This window comes from Pipistrellus kuhlii, unplaced genomic scaffold (assembly GCF_014108245.1).
Source record: "Pipistrellus kuhlii isolate mPipKuh1 unplaced genomic scaffold, mPipKuh1.p scaffold_m20_p_22, whole genome shotgun sequence".
NCBI classification, from domain to species: Eukaryota; Metazoa; Chordata; class Mammalia; order Chiroptera; family Vespertilionidae; genus Pipistrellus; species Pipistrellus kuhlii.
Window position 1 is genome coordinate 11,473,425 of NW_023425521.1, and position 14,554 is coordinate 11,487,978.

At 38.4% G+C, this 14,554-nt stretch overlaps 1 protein-coding gene across 11 annotated transcripts in view; it reads right to left on the reverse strand.

Annotated features, from left to right (window-relative positions):
* The window catches only part of BCAS3 (BCAS3 microtubule associated cell migration factor), a 457,087-nt gene that overhangs the window by 217,444 nt on the left and 225,089 nt on the right, over window positions 1–14,554 (reverse strand). For 2 of the 11 annotated variants that reach the window (XM_036451753.2, XM_036451751.2), the window contains one exon: window positions 11,280–11,445. The exons of 8 other annotated variants lie outside the window; for them this stretch is intronic. In XM_036451753.2, the coding sequence (XP_036307646.1) occupies window positions 11,438–11,445 (8 nt within the window). In that variant the 3' untranslated portion in view covers window positions 11,280–11,437. Of the gene's footprint in view, window positions 1–11,279; window positions 11,446–11,886; window positions 14,285–14,554 lie in introns of those variants that run through there. One more of the 11 variants, XM_036451752.2, reaches the window with a different exon arrangement.

Here is a 14,554-nt window from a genome sequence, read left to right on the forward strand (position 1 = left end):
TTCTAGCCGCAATCCACTTAACTTTTATTAAAAACCTCACAGATGAAACTAGGCTCCTCCTAAGTTTTTCTGTGATCGTTTGGTTTAAAGAAATTAAAGGTCTGAGCAAAAACAAAGTCCAGGTCCTGGGCTAAACCACGTGGTGGAACACCGGGCGGGCGCGTTTGAGGCAGTTTTTCCAAGTGCCATGCCCTGCGGCAGAGTAGTTTTCAATAAACGTAAGTAGGAAATATTTAAATAGCACCCAATTTACTTTTTATTCTCATAAAAAGGGAGGGATGAAAGAGCACAGGTGCTGATACAGCTCCATTAAAAGCCACAGCTGAGGCAACGGCAGAGGCAACCCATGGAGGTCACCCGGCTTGTGATGATAAGAAAATCCCACACCTTCCTCCCTTCTCAGCTCTGCCTAGATTTACGATAAGCTGGCACCCTATTGAAGGACATAACCTCCCTAGGACAGGAAATCCTTAAGTTTCTACAGTGGTTCCTTGTCTACCCATCAGAAGCTCCTAGTAAGAGTTCTTTGCTTCAAGGTTGGGCGAAGCTACTTTGATAGGCAAAACATAAGCTAAAAGTTTGAAGCATTATTTTTATGGAGAGGGCAAATATGTTTCATTTCATTAAAGCATTAAGATACCTTGAGGGGGAAATGCTTAAAGCCCTTTAATTAAGAAGGACTAGGTAGGGCAATGCGGAGAATCTCTAACAAGGGTAATACCTGATTTGGCACCCACAAGAGAATATATGTGAATGAGACTGTTCTTGGACCCGATAAATGATGAAGTATGATAGTAAGTGTAGATTGGGTAAGCATAGATCTCAATCTCCCAAGGCTGCTTGCCTTTGTCCTACGTTTTACAAATGAAGCAGTCAAAAAATAGCCTGTGGTATTCTGTCCTTACTTCCATCTTGACTGAGAAGTTTCCTTAAAATAACAGTAAAAATATGTGTGTCTTGGTTACTCCTTGGTCAATAATTTGTCTCCTAAAAGCCTGGAATTATGCTTAGAGCTCTCAATATATCTGCCAACATGAGAGTGCGGGGAGGGGAGGGGGTGCGAAGGGGAAGGCAGAGTGGGAGGGAGAATATCAAGCCCACCCAACTCCTGGAAATTTTAAAGAAATGACAAAACTTTCCAAGAGAAATAGTCATTTTGGTAAATGAAACCATTTGTAACTTTAGAGGAGTTTTTTCTTTCCCTCTACCATATCATAAAAAAAGAGAGAAAATCCACATGATGCTCTAATAGGCCATAAAGCTCTGGTTTAAAGAAGGGTCAACAGAGCTAAAACCACTAATGTCAGACTTGAAGCAGGAAGAGTGGAGGGCAGGGACACCCCAACACTTTCATGGTCCCAACAAGAAGTCTCACCCAGGCTGAAAACTATCTGCCCAATGGATGCCAAGGCCAAGTTTTACAGCCACAGTGAAACCTCCTGTGCATATAAGGAGTGTTACAAAAATAATGGCAGAGTCAGCATCCTGGGAAGAGAGTCTTCCACTTACAGATATAAAAGAGAATTATCAAAATAGAATCCAGAGGCCAGTGGGGAGAAACAGAAACAGAAGACATGGAAACAGACACAGAGGGGAAAAGAGGGAGCGAGACAAGGACATAGCAAGACAGAGGCAAAACCCAATGGAAACAGCCAGCCCTGGCAAACACTTCTTCACCTTTTGTAGTCTGAGAAAACTGTACGTACACTGAAAAACATACTCTTTTGAGGTTCTTCTTTTTTTACATAAGCTTTAAGATAGGCTCAAGAAGGTAATTCCAATTCTTTAGTCCCCACTAAAAACCTTACGAAATGGTTAATTTCTGTTCTGTGTAGAAGTCAACATTATTTCTCATTAAGCCACAGTGATGACTATCTGTCCTTAAAAGGACGGTAAGAGTGACCTTTACACACTACAAATGTACCCAAACAGCTTTGGATCAGATTTTGGAATCAACAGGGTCTTTAATCATCTTTTACTAACTAACTTACTGTAGCAATCTCCTGAGGATCAGGCATTGGCTTTTTTGGCTTCTTCTATGCTTTAATCCATATTTTGAAAAGGCAATAATAAATATTTCAAGAGAAATATAATCACTGTCACCCTCTGCCAAGCCTAATCTATAGAATAAATTGTGAGTTTCAGACACTGGTATTCTTTTAGTTTGCATTTTTTCTCACAAGCAGATCAAAAAGAAATGTGACCTTGGGCAATTTCAGGGTGCTGTGGGGAGTACAAAGATGAGTTCACAGTCTAGAATGGGAAATGGTTCCCAAGCCTTTTTTCAGCTTGAGAAAACATTACCTGGTGGAGAGTGGCTTTCCTGCTGAAAATAAATGTTTACTGCTTATAGGGTAAGAGTCTCCCTGTGAGCTGCAGAGATATCTAGGTGAGCCATGAAGGCAACAGTCTTCAATCCTCAAAATACCATCAAAGAGGTTTTGTCAGTGGCCCTTTAAAACAGAGGAATCACTTGAGAGTGCTGGTGCTGACTTTTGTGACGTCTATGATGCAAACACATATTGATTATACGATATAAAGAATAAATAAGGATGGTTCCTACATCAGATCACACCCTGCCACCTGCTGACTGTAAGAACAAAATCAAGGTAGACTTTAGTTCAGTTTCCTGGGAAAAGTGAGGGTTTCACAGATTCATCTATTTGCTCTACCACCTATTAGCCATGTGGCAATAGACAAGTTATTTAACATCCCTTAACCTCAGTTTCTTCTTTTGTATGAACAAACAATAATAACTTGCAATAGTAGCCTGTCAAATTCTGAAAAATTGTGTTAAAAGGAAAGATTCACCTCCGTTGGGCACATTTTCTAAAAGATGACAGTGAAGGGGGGAAAAGCCTCCTCACGTCTGTTCCTTAGCCACTCAGTTCCCCTCTTAGGAGGCAACCACTATGTCTACTCAGATGCAAAAATTTGGTTTCAATATTCCATGCTGAAATGTTGAATTCATTAACATTTATTGAGTGCCTATTATGTGTCAGAACCTTTCAGGGTGCTGTGGGGAGTACAAAGATGAGTTCACAGTCTAGAATGGGAAATGGTTCCCAACTAACTTTAATATGAGGTGATAAACACAACAGTAAAAGTTTAAGAACAGAGGGGAAAGTAATTAATTTAATCAATGAGGGTGTATAGGAATAAAGAGTAAAATTAGGAACAGGTTTCCAGGCAAACGAAAAGTTTCAGGCACCATACCTACATTCAGTCTCTCGGGCTTAGGCTCTCTGATTAAGGAATCTGGACCCTACATGGCTATAAAAATACTGCTCAGAGATGTTCACTCGTGGTTAAATTTTTCGGGCACTGGAGGAGTCAGCTTGATAAGAGAAAGTCCAGAGACTACTGTGGATGCTTTAAGTGCCCTCTTCAGAGAGAAACAGAAGGTAAAAGGGTCTTTTCTCTTCACAGTCATGCAAACATCTTTTATTTGAAAACTAAATAAACTCATCTAAAGAAGAGATTACTAACCGAGAGGTTATTAAAGTTTCAAGTGCAACTTCTGGTATTTCCTACAATCTTCACACTGAGCATTTACAGAATAACAGCAGTCTTTCCAACACCAAAATAAGACGGGTTTGAGACTCAAGATACGATGTGTCACGGATCACCAGTGGTGCCCGAACAACCAGTTGGCAACCACTGGCCTAGAGCATTAGTACAAGTCACTCAGGTCTTCAATCAAACTTTCTGGCTTCATGGAAGTTCAGTCACATCCCTATTTGTCAAAATCCTGGGCCCACGTCTAAGATGGGCTAGGTTAAAAGACAGCCCCAAAGATCCATACGATAGGTCTGAAAGTTAGCCTAGTGTGGCCAGACAAAAGTAAGTCCATTCCTTTCAGTGAAGTTTGCCAGACTGGACCACAGATGCCAGGAAGCAGGAATTTGCTACAGTTGATGCTTTATAACAATAAACCTTAAAACACAAACTTCCATGCTAGCCTAATGAGACCAAAAAACAATTGAGTTGAGGGTCATAATTCATTTATTTTTATTATCTGGTTACATCAAAGCTATCAAAGATGAAAGACATACTACTTAAAAATAATAATGCTTTTCTAAATTAACATAAAAGATCATTTGAAATGCTCTGCAAAATAGTCCAACCTCTCACACAGTTTACCAAGGGCCCAAATATAATAGAGGATTAGTGATCGTGAACATAAGGGCAATCCTAAAACTCTAGGTCAAGATTACCTATTCTAGGTATAAGTGATAGAATGGAGATAGAAAGATGCAACATTATTAAACTTTAATCACTTTATGGTATAAAGCCTTATTTTTATGAGAAATCAACAATGCAACAAATATTGATTATCTGCTGGCAGGCACTAATACCAGGCCAAGTAGAATACAAAGACAGCCTTGTTCTCAGAGAAACCTCTATTACAAGGCACTACTTTCCCCCTCCTTATCAAAGCATCCTGTCGATAGGGTAACCCAATAATAATGCCATCCAGAGGTCTCTGAAGCCGAGCAGTGACAGCACAATCAGGATCCACATCAACTGTCAAATCACTTCATGCCTGCAGTTTTATTATTTTCAGGTGGCAAATTAATGTTGGTCCAAATATACATAAACGCAGTGGTTAAAATAATGACTTAAGAATTGCTACTTGTGTCATCACCTTCTGCTCACTCTTGCCCCTGGAACATGGATGCCACTGGTATTCGCTTACCTATTTCCTTTCCCAGCAAACATCTAGCTGCAGGAAAAGATCAAACTCAAAATGTGTTATTACTTAAGCTGCACTCCAAATCCATGGATCAATGAAAATAAATTCCATTTTGGTATTCAAAAAACCCCAATCAGAAGCTGATAACATTCAAGCCACAACTTTCACAGGATAGCATCAGAGGTGAGATGTAGACTTCAGCACCCCAAATCTTAAAGATACAATGTTCTAATCCTCTAAGAATAGCCTAGTCTGTGATTATGATGATAGCCTTCAAAATACTGCCAAGTATAGAAAGAGGTTTGACAAAGCCTCTATTTTTCTTCTGTCCATTCACGATGTTAGCCCCAAAGTTCTGAAGATAAGCATTTTCTGTAACAAGGAGCCACCTTTATACAGTCCAGATAATTATAGGTTCGGGCCATGAACTCTAGGCCATATTGATTACATCTCTATGCCAAAAGGTCCCTCCAGCGCTGTTCATATCCTCTCTAACAGGGGCAGCTTTTAAGTATCTGTGACACTAAGAATTTTCAGTCCTATCAATGCCACAAATGGGAAGCCAGTGACCAGTCAGGCCTGTCAGCTGTTGCCTGAAGCAGTAGGGACAGGCTGGGAATTCATCCTACTGGAACTTCCTCTGCCAGCTGCATTCACACATTGTCACCACCTGAATAGTTGATTCTCTTCAACTCCCATGTACCTCATTTCAGCATACAGTGCTTTGAAATGAATATTTGATCAGGCAGGGTAAAAAGAGGTTTGGACTTATCTGAGGTGTCACCATAATGCACTGTAAGTAATTCTAAGTATCAGGAGCTAGGTGTCTTAGGTCCCACTCTTGGCATATTTCTGAAATGGACCTGTGATTAAATTAAATGTGATTGAATGAGATGAGCCCTGTGAAAACACCTAGCAATGTTGGGCACTTAGATGTTTATCAATAAATATTGGTTTCCCGTATCTTTTACTTTATTTTTTCATAAAATATTCTGAAGATTCATATATATATTATTTTTATTGACTTCTGAGAGAGAGGGAGAGATAGAAACATCAATTATGAGAGAGAATCATACGGCTGCCTCCTGCATACCCACTACTGAAGATGGAGACCACAACCTGTGCATGTGCCCTTAACTGGAATTGAACCCGGGATGCTTCAGTCCACAGGCCAACACTCTATCCACTGAGCTAAACCAGCTAAGGCCCTGAAGATTCTTCACAGATCACTGGGGGACAGGGATCTCATACTGCCAAAGAAACTTAAAAATCACACTAATTTTGTCAAAGCTCCAAATCTTCACCTAAATATGAAACAAAGAAAACCAAAGTTTTGTTAAAATTGCTTCATGTTATTTGGATTTCAACAGTTTGACTCTGATATGCCAAAGAAAGATTTTCGTAGTGTTTATCCTAATTGGGATACACTGACTTTGTTGAAGAGTTGTTATCTTTAATTAATGAGGGAAATTCTCAGTCCTTCTTTTCTTTTGTCCTCTTCGCTGCATCTTGTCATCCATGTTTAACAATTACACATGTTAGTTTAATATTAACACTCAGACTTCTCAAACTGAGTTCTATTTTATTTCATTACTAGAGGCCCAGTGTATTAAAATTCATGCACTGGAGGGGGGAGTCCTCAGCCCAGCCTGCCCTCTCTCATAGTCTGGGAGACCTCAGGGGCAGGTGGTGACCTAGCGATCAGGGGAAGACGACACCCCATCATACCTCTGCTGCTGCCACTGCTGGCAGTGCAAGCCTCGGCTGGCCCTGGTTACCTGAGCCTTAGGCGGCCCTGGGCAGCTGGGGTGCCGAGGGGGCTGGGGGACTCTAGAGGCAGGCACACGGAACAGCTGCCTGCCACAAGTTTTTGGCTGTGGGTGCCGCAATCTTTTGAGGGCATGACAGTCAATTAGCATACTCCCTCCTTATTGGCTATGGGCACTGCCATCTTTGAGGGCGGGGCAGTCAATTAGCATATTCCCTCTTTATTATATAGGATTTTCTTCTGCCTCTACTTCAGCTTTGATAAATTTTGACTTGTTTTTTTAGTCTCTGATCCTTTCTCCTCTGCATCCAGCAAGTTGTTAAGCCCATTCGCTGATTTACTTAAGATACTATTTTTTTTTTTTTTCAGGTGTAGAATGTCAGCTTGGTTCTTTTAACAATTTTGCCATTTTTTCCTCATTCCAGTAAAGAAATGGTACAATATAAGAATATAGGGGTTCTAATATAAGAATGACACAATATAAAAATGTAGGTTTTCATTACATGTAATGTACATATCAAACATACTATATGTAACATACTGTTTAATAGCAGAATATTAAACACTTTTCTCTAAGATTAAGATGATAAGAATGTTCAGTGTCATTATTTCTAGTCAACATCACACTAGAAGTCTAAGCAACTATAAGGGGTAAAAAAAATAAAAGATATAAAGATCGAAAATAAATAAAACCATCTTTATTTGCAGATGACATAATTGAATAGAAAATTCAAAGGAATCTACCAGAATTAATACATAAATTTAGAAAGGCTTCTAGACACAAGTTCAACCTGCAAAAAATACTGTATTCTATAATATACTATAATAAAACAGAAGATGAAATAAAACACTATATCAAATAGTTGAAAGAAATTGTACAAAATGTGTTTCAGACTTCTATGTCAAAACTTAACAAATATTAGGAAAAATTAAAGGAAAATAAATAAATGGATAGTTATAAAAGGTTCATGCATTAGCATATTTAATTATGTCAATCCTTCCAAATTTCATTTACTAATTCATTGAGATTGTAATCAAATATTTAAACTTCTGTAGAGATAAATATATATGTCATATATATGTGTGTATGTGTGTGAGGGGGGTATATATCAATGGGTTTCAAACCTGTTTTTGAATCAGGATTACTTTCTACTCTTAAAAACTCAAGGTTCCAAAGAACTTTGGTTTATGTGCATTTTACCTATCAACATTGGGAACGTTTATTTTCAACTCACTGAAAAACAGTAAGAAACTCTTTCAGCATAAATACTAGTATAAATGCCATTTTTACATTTGGAGTAGAAATCTGTAATAGACAACAGGCGGATTCTCACATCAGCCTATGCATTCCATCTGTTGCCATACGCGGTTTTGGTGAAGTATGTGAGGACAAGTTGACCTCCCTCAAAAATGTAACTGCAAAAGGGAGGAGCTAATTCAGATTCTGAGCCTTTTCATGTTCTGGAGCTATTTTTCTTTAATATGACATGTTAACAAGTCAGTTCCAATGATGTCTGAGACCATATCAATTAACTTTTGTCCTCTCTTACATTAAAATGCCTTTTCCTATCTTACCTTGGAATGAGTCCATTACCCATACATAATTTTGTAATATCATAAAATTGGTCGTTTGGAAAATATTGCAGACCTTCCAAATCCTCCTTTATTTTTACCAGAGGATATAAAAATGTCACTGTAGTTGATATCAGCATCTATCTCAACAGAGGTGTCTTTAAATATAAGAAACTTGCAATGTAGACAGTGGTGGATACAGGTGAATACATGGTTTTCGAATTTGTAACTACCGATTAAAGACTGCAATTTTATCATGGCTAATAAACGTGTCAGCTCTTTTCTTTGAAGTGTCTCGCTTACTTTATTTTTGAGAAAGTGTCTGCCAAATACCCATGTCTGAATAAGGTTTTTCAGTTGTTCTTTGGAGAAAGATGGTTGCTGGGTTCAATCCACAACCATCGTTCAATTGCATCTCCTCAGGACATCTATCTTGCAATGTGATATACAGAATATTAAAAAGAAGTACACAAGCAACAAAATTTAATAGAATTAGTTTATTAAATCTAAAAAAATTAATATAATAATTGTAGTAGTTTTTATTGTGTCAAAGGCATTCCTAAGTAATTATAGTGGGTTTTTTTCTTTTATGTGTGAGTAGGTAGCATCAGCCACAGTGTAGTTTGCTGACACTGCTCTTACTATGCTAAGATTCCATCAGTTTTACCTACTGTTGCTACTATACTATCAGTACTAAATGTAAAGACAGTATTTTTAAAAGGGCAAATAATGACTTCATATTATTATAAAACTAGTTTTTGCACAAAGACTGCTTGAAAGTGGGAATGTGAAGAACCTACAATAGCCAAGATATACATGAAAAGCAAAAGTGGAGACATTAAACTGTCAGATTTCAAAACTTACTAGAAAGCTACAGGAGGTAAAATAGTATGATAATGGTGCAAAGACAGAACATAAATCAATAAAACATAATAGAGAATACAGAAAAATATATGATTTTTTTTAAGGCATTACTGAAACGCACTGAGGAAAAGGCATGGCTTTTTCATACACGGTGCTGGAGCACTGGTTATCTGTATGGAAGAAACCAACCCTCGAACCTGGCCTCATTTCAGAATAAAAGGTAATTTAGAAAGGATCATAGATATAAATACAAATGCCAAAACCATCACTTCAAGACCAGGAGAAAGGGAAACGTTTTTTCTATGCAAAACATGAAAGGAAAAAGCAATGGAAAAATTGTACTTCTTCTTGTCAAAAACAAGTGAAGAGGCAATAGAATGAAAGGAAATCTTTTCAAAATATCTGACAAAAGACCTGCATCCAAAATATTTAAACACCTGAAATTCAATATAAACAGACCAATAACAATTAGTGAAAGGCTTCAAAAGGTCACTACAAAAGAAGCCATCTGAATGACCAGTGGGTATGCAGGGCAGGGCAAAAGTAGGTGTGCAGTTGTTCGTTGGGAAAATAATACAATAATTAATAAGCAATAATAAAATAATAAACTGTGCTTTTAAACTAACGACTGCAAACCTATTTTTGCCCCACCCTGTATTCAAGGAGCTCAATAGCAGTGTTCATCAGAGAAAGGCAAATGAAAATCCCAGTTATGTTCACCAGAATAGCTTGCACATTGATGTTACGAGTGAAAACTGGCATCATAATTTGGAATACTTTCTTGACAGTTCTTAATGCAGCTAAACACAAGCCTACCTTGTGAGACAACAAGTCCAGTCCTAGGTATAAGCCCCAAAGAGATGACTGCATGTGTCCAAAAAAATATGTAAAAAAAGGACTTGTATAGGAAAGTTTAAAGCAGCTTTATTCATAATAAGCCTGAAATGGAAAATAGGATAATGGATACATAAACTGTGTTATATTCACTACACTGCAATATTTTAAAAACTGAGCCAGTGACACATTGTAATACCTGGATGAGTCTCAGAAGCACTGAGTTGAGTAAAAGAAGCCAGACACAAATAAGTATTACAGAATGATTTCATTTGCCTGAAGTTCACCACATTCAAAGCTAATCTGATGATGAAAGTCAGAGTGATAATCTCTAAATCAAAGGTAGTAATGGCTGGAAGAGGAAGAAGAGAACTTCCCGGGAAGATAAAGATATTCTAATTTTGATCTGATTGGTGATTACATGGGTATAAAATGCAAGCTGTATGATTAATATACAGGCATGTTTGTTATATGTAAACACGTTCTAATTTTCAAAAATTCTTCCAATGTGAGCCCTGGACGGGTGGCTCAGCTGGTCGGAGTGCTGCCTGCAAACCAAAAGGTTACAGGTTCCACCCCCGGCCAGGATGCATATGGGAGGCAACCATCTCAATCTCAGCATCTTTCTCTCTCTTCCCCCGTCTCTTCTACTCTCTCTCCAAAAGTCAGTGGAAGCATATTCTCAGGTGAAGATTAAAAAGAATACAATAAAATTCTTCAAAGGGTGAGCCAAAGTACAAACTTATCAATTTTTTAAGCTGGAAGGGAATTTGGAAATACGCTACTTTGATTCCTTGTTTTATGGAAGAGAGCCTTGGGTTTTGAAGCAATATGCCAAGTACGTAGTTACAGGCAGAGCTGAGACTAGAACCAACAATTCTTTCCACTACACTTAGCTTCCAAAACAAAACTTTTCCCAGGAACAATTATTTTCCCTTTGATTATTTGCTTTAGCTTTTCTCTGACAGATCTCAACAATATCCAGGGGAATGCCATGAGCTCTGGTTCCGCCAAGTTGCCCGGGTGAGGTCCCAGGCTGCTTTTTAATTGCTCTTGGGGCTTCCATATTCAATGGAGAGAGGCTCTTTTGTTTGTTTCTAAGTTTATAGATGACACCTAGAAGCCCAAGCCTCTCAGGCTCTTGGACACAATTTAAAATAGTGTGGCACTAACAGTTTGACACTAATGTCACTAAGACAAATGGAATTCCCGGTTCAGACTTAAACAAATTCTAATACTGCCCCTAATATTGTCCCTCTGCCACCACAGTCTCAGGCAACAGACTACATAAACAGTCCAGCCTTGTATTAAAGATGTAGGAATAAGGGTACAAAGAGAGAAAAGTTGGGTCTTTTAGCCAAAAAGCCCCGTGTAAATATGTGGTGCCGTGGTGTATCAACAGTGGGGAGGAATGTCACCAGTTCCCTTGGAAAGTGCTTAGGAGAGACTTAAAGTCGTGACAGGCTCTTGGTGCTTGCAATAGAGAAAGCAAAGGCGCAGTTTTAGTGGACACAGAGATTTATTCACAGAAGCAATGTGTCATAAAAAAAAAAAAAACAACAACAACAAAAAACACCCCACAACTTTCCCAACAGCTTCTTCTACTTCTGTTTACAGTTTCTTCATCTTCAAGTGGGGCAATCATTTGTTTCTTAATTGTGCTGAGCTAACTTTTTCCACACTGTTAACTTGCATTTCATCTTCTAACATCCTATAAATATTAGAAAGAAGAATAGAGGAATATTTAAGTCAGAAGGAGAGAGAGATGTGGCCCAGCCCTATCCTGGTGGACTCATCAGGTCTTTTTTCTATGTTCTTAATCTCTAAAACTTATTTTTTATTTGATACAGACCATAGGTGTTCATTAGAGTAGATCTGAAATAATGCATAAACTTCCTCATTTCTACTAAAAATGCCAACCTTTATGTGTGAGTTTGTTTACTGGCTGTTTCAACGATAGATAGTGTCCAGGTAAAATTACTGACCTCCTTTCCCCCCATACGAGGGACTATTCACAAGTGAGGACTAAGCCTTCTTTTAATTTCACCCTCGTCCATAATCCTCTTACCAATCCCACACCAGCTCTGAATACACAAGGTACAAGAATGCTTGCAGTTTTCGACACCTTATAATCACAAAGACTATCTGGAACTCGATTAAATGAATACCAAATCATTTACCCAAAGAAATATTCCAGAATTTCTACAAAACGTAATGTCTTTTCTATCTGGAAATTATTTTAGGCAATAATTTGAACACATCCTGCCAAAAGTAAAGGGGTTTGAAACAAATTTTTTCACAGGAAACCTTAAATTCTTTTTGCAGATACAGAAGCATGGCTGGTACTGAAACATAACTTGTTGACGGTTTCAGACACAGCTCAAGGCCATGAGTATAATGTCATGGCTTTTGTCACTCAGCTCCAGTTTGAGAGTCACTGCGCTCAGTGGCCTCACCCAGGCTGACTGGAGGAATGGTGTTTCTTAAAAATCTCTTTGCTCCTTACCACCAGCATCTTGTGTCTCTGAGATAAAGTAGCTAAGTTTGTCTGCCTCAGGTTGGAATGGCGACTGTGGATACAATGCAATATAAATTATTAGAAATATTCCCCTGCCCATCAGTAAAGTCAGTAAAGTCTGTATGATGGAAGCATACCTCTTGTGAGAACATCCTTCCAGCAGGGATTTCAGTCCTGAATATCCTCCGTGTTGCCTGCCCTATAGACTTCTCTAATAAGTATTATTTGTTTTATTCAAGGTCTGAGGCACTGAATGCCAAAAACACAAAGCAGGGGGAAAGAACTATTATGAAATCAATCAAATGAAACCAATTTGGATTTTAAGTCTATCATTTTCTTCAACAAACAAATTATTTTGATACTGGGCAAAACTGCGTGCTGGAAAACTGTCTCCTGAATTAACTTTGAAGAAGTTACTAAGATTCCTTCAGTTGCAAAATGAAGATAGCATTTCTCTTGAGTCAAGAGCAGGAAGAAATACCAAGTCAGCACCTCTGTCCCTATGTATTGAAACGCTGGATGTGGCATGAGACACCTTATGTGACCAAGTCTGCGCTAAAGGGAAAGAAGTCATTGCTATCCGTCACATTGTTCCTTTCCTGTTGTCACCTTCCTCAGGACTACACTTACATGCTGCTCCCACCACTTCTAGCCACACTTTTCTCCAGGGAATGCTTACTTCAGTAGAATTTGACAAAGATGTCTGCTTTTCATATGAGCCAGGAATGAGTCTTTTTTTTTTTTTTTTTTTAATCTCATTTGCTTTGATTTCTTTCTTGGTAAACACAAACTTCCATAGCAAAACTACAAATCAGGACAAGCAGACTTCAGATAAACTAGTTCTTTCTAGGTTCTCTGTGTGGATGACTCAAAAGCATCTAGAGTTATTATGAAGTTATCCAACGGGGACAGCCTACAAGGCTCAGAACAAGAGCATCTGTCACCAACGTGGGAACAAAGTTTCCATAGGACACTGAGAACTATCTCCATTTTCGGGTAAGGGGCCCTACACCCATGTAGGACACGTATTTTAAAGGACCAATAATGGAAGAAACTCTCCAATAATGGTGCCTAACCAATAGGAATATACAAAGAAATAAAATGGTAAGTAATCCAGGAGGTACTTTGTCTAGAAATACTGTCTACAACTCAGAGACAGTGATATTAGCTAGTTGGACACTGGAAACTGGAGCAGTTCCTTCAAATTCTGTTTGTTCTGGGTAGCGTGTGTGTAAGGATAAGATCCTATCAAGTCCTTCTCCGTAGTTAAGAAGGGAGCACCTCACATTCATCTAAGTGCAAAATCTCGGGTAGGACAGTGTCTTCTTAATCATCAAGATCAGATGAAGCACGTTGTGGAATAACACTCCTCAGTTATAAACTGCTGAGCCTAAATCGGACATATTTAGGTAGAGACAACGAGCAGCTGGTTCAGAGGTATCTAAAAGCTAGAGTTGACACTGTGCCTCAGCCACCTAAGTTAACATAAAACCTTATGTTTTAGTAATGTGCTCCATGGGAAGTAGTGAAGCATAGACACACTAGATAATCAAGAAATTTGTTGGGGGAAATATTTCTTAGCAAAAGTGCCACAACTCTGATGATCCCTTTTAGTTTCAACAGAATAGCGTGACCAGCGTAATACATCATACATAGATATCTAAAACATAACCCGCAGAGCCAAGGTTCAAATAACAAATTTTCACTTCAAAAACTGTTACATTAACAAAAGACTTAATCGCATCACAATGAAATTTTAAATTCTAAGCCTCTGAAAAGTGATTGTATGAAAAATAACTGTATCACCACCAGTTTAGACAGAGGGAGAGCTAAGAAACGTGCCACAGGAACAATGGAAAGGACAGTACATTCGCCGTCCAAATTGCTTGCAGGTAATACAAAGCCGGACGCATCATCAGAGGTGCCGCCACGCTGCTCATGTCTCTAAGCAAAGCCAAACAAAGCTCCAAATAAGCATATTCACAGCATGCAGCTGACTCGAACACATGGGCCATATCTGGGGAAGCACTTCCTAGTTCAGGAGCAATTACAAAAATCATTAGACTCTTTTTTAATAGAAGAATCAAAAACAGAATTTTCCCATAAATGTTTCCAAAAAGATCCAAACCATTTATTTAGCCTCTATCATGTTAAATGTCAACAGAAAAGTAAATCTGTTATGTCAGTGGTCCTATCAGATAAAGTAGATAAAGTTTCCGCAACAAAATATTATTCACTCATTTAAAAAAAAATGTGTGGAAAAAAGGAGTAGAGAAGTAGAGAATTGGGGGGAGAGAATCAT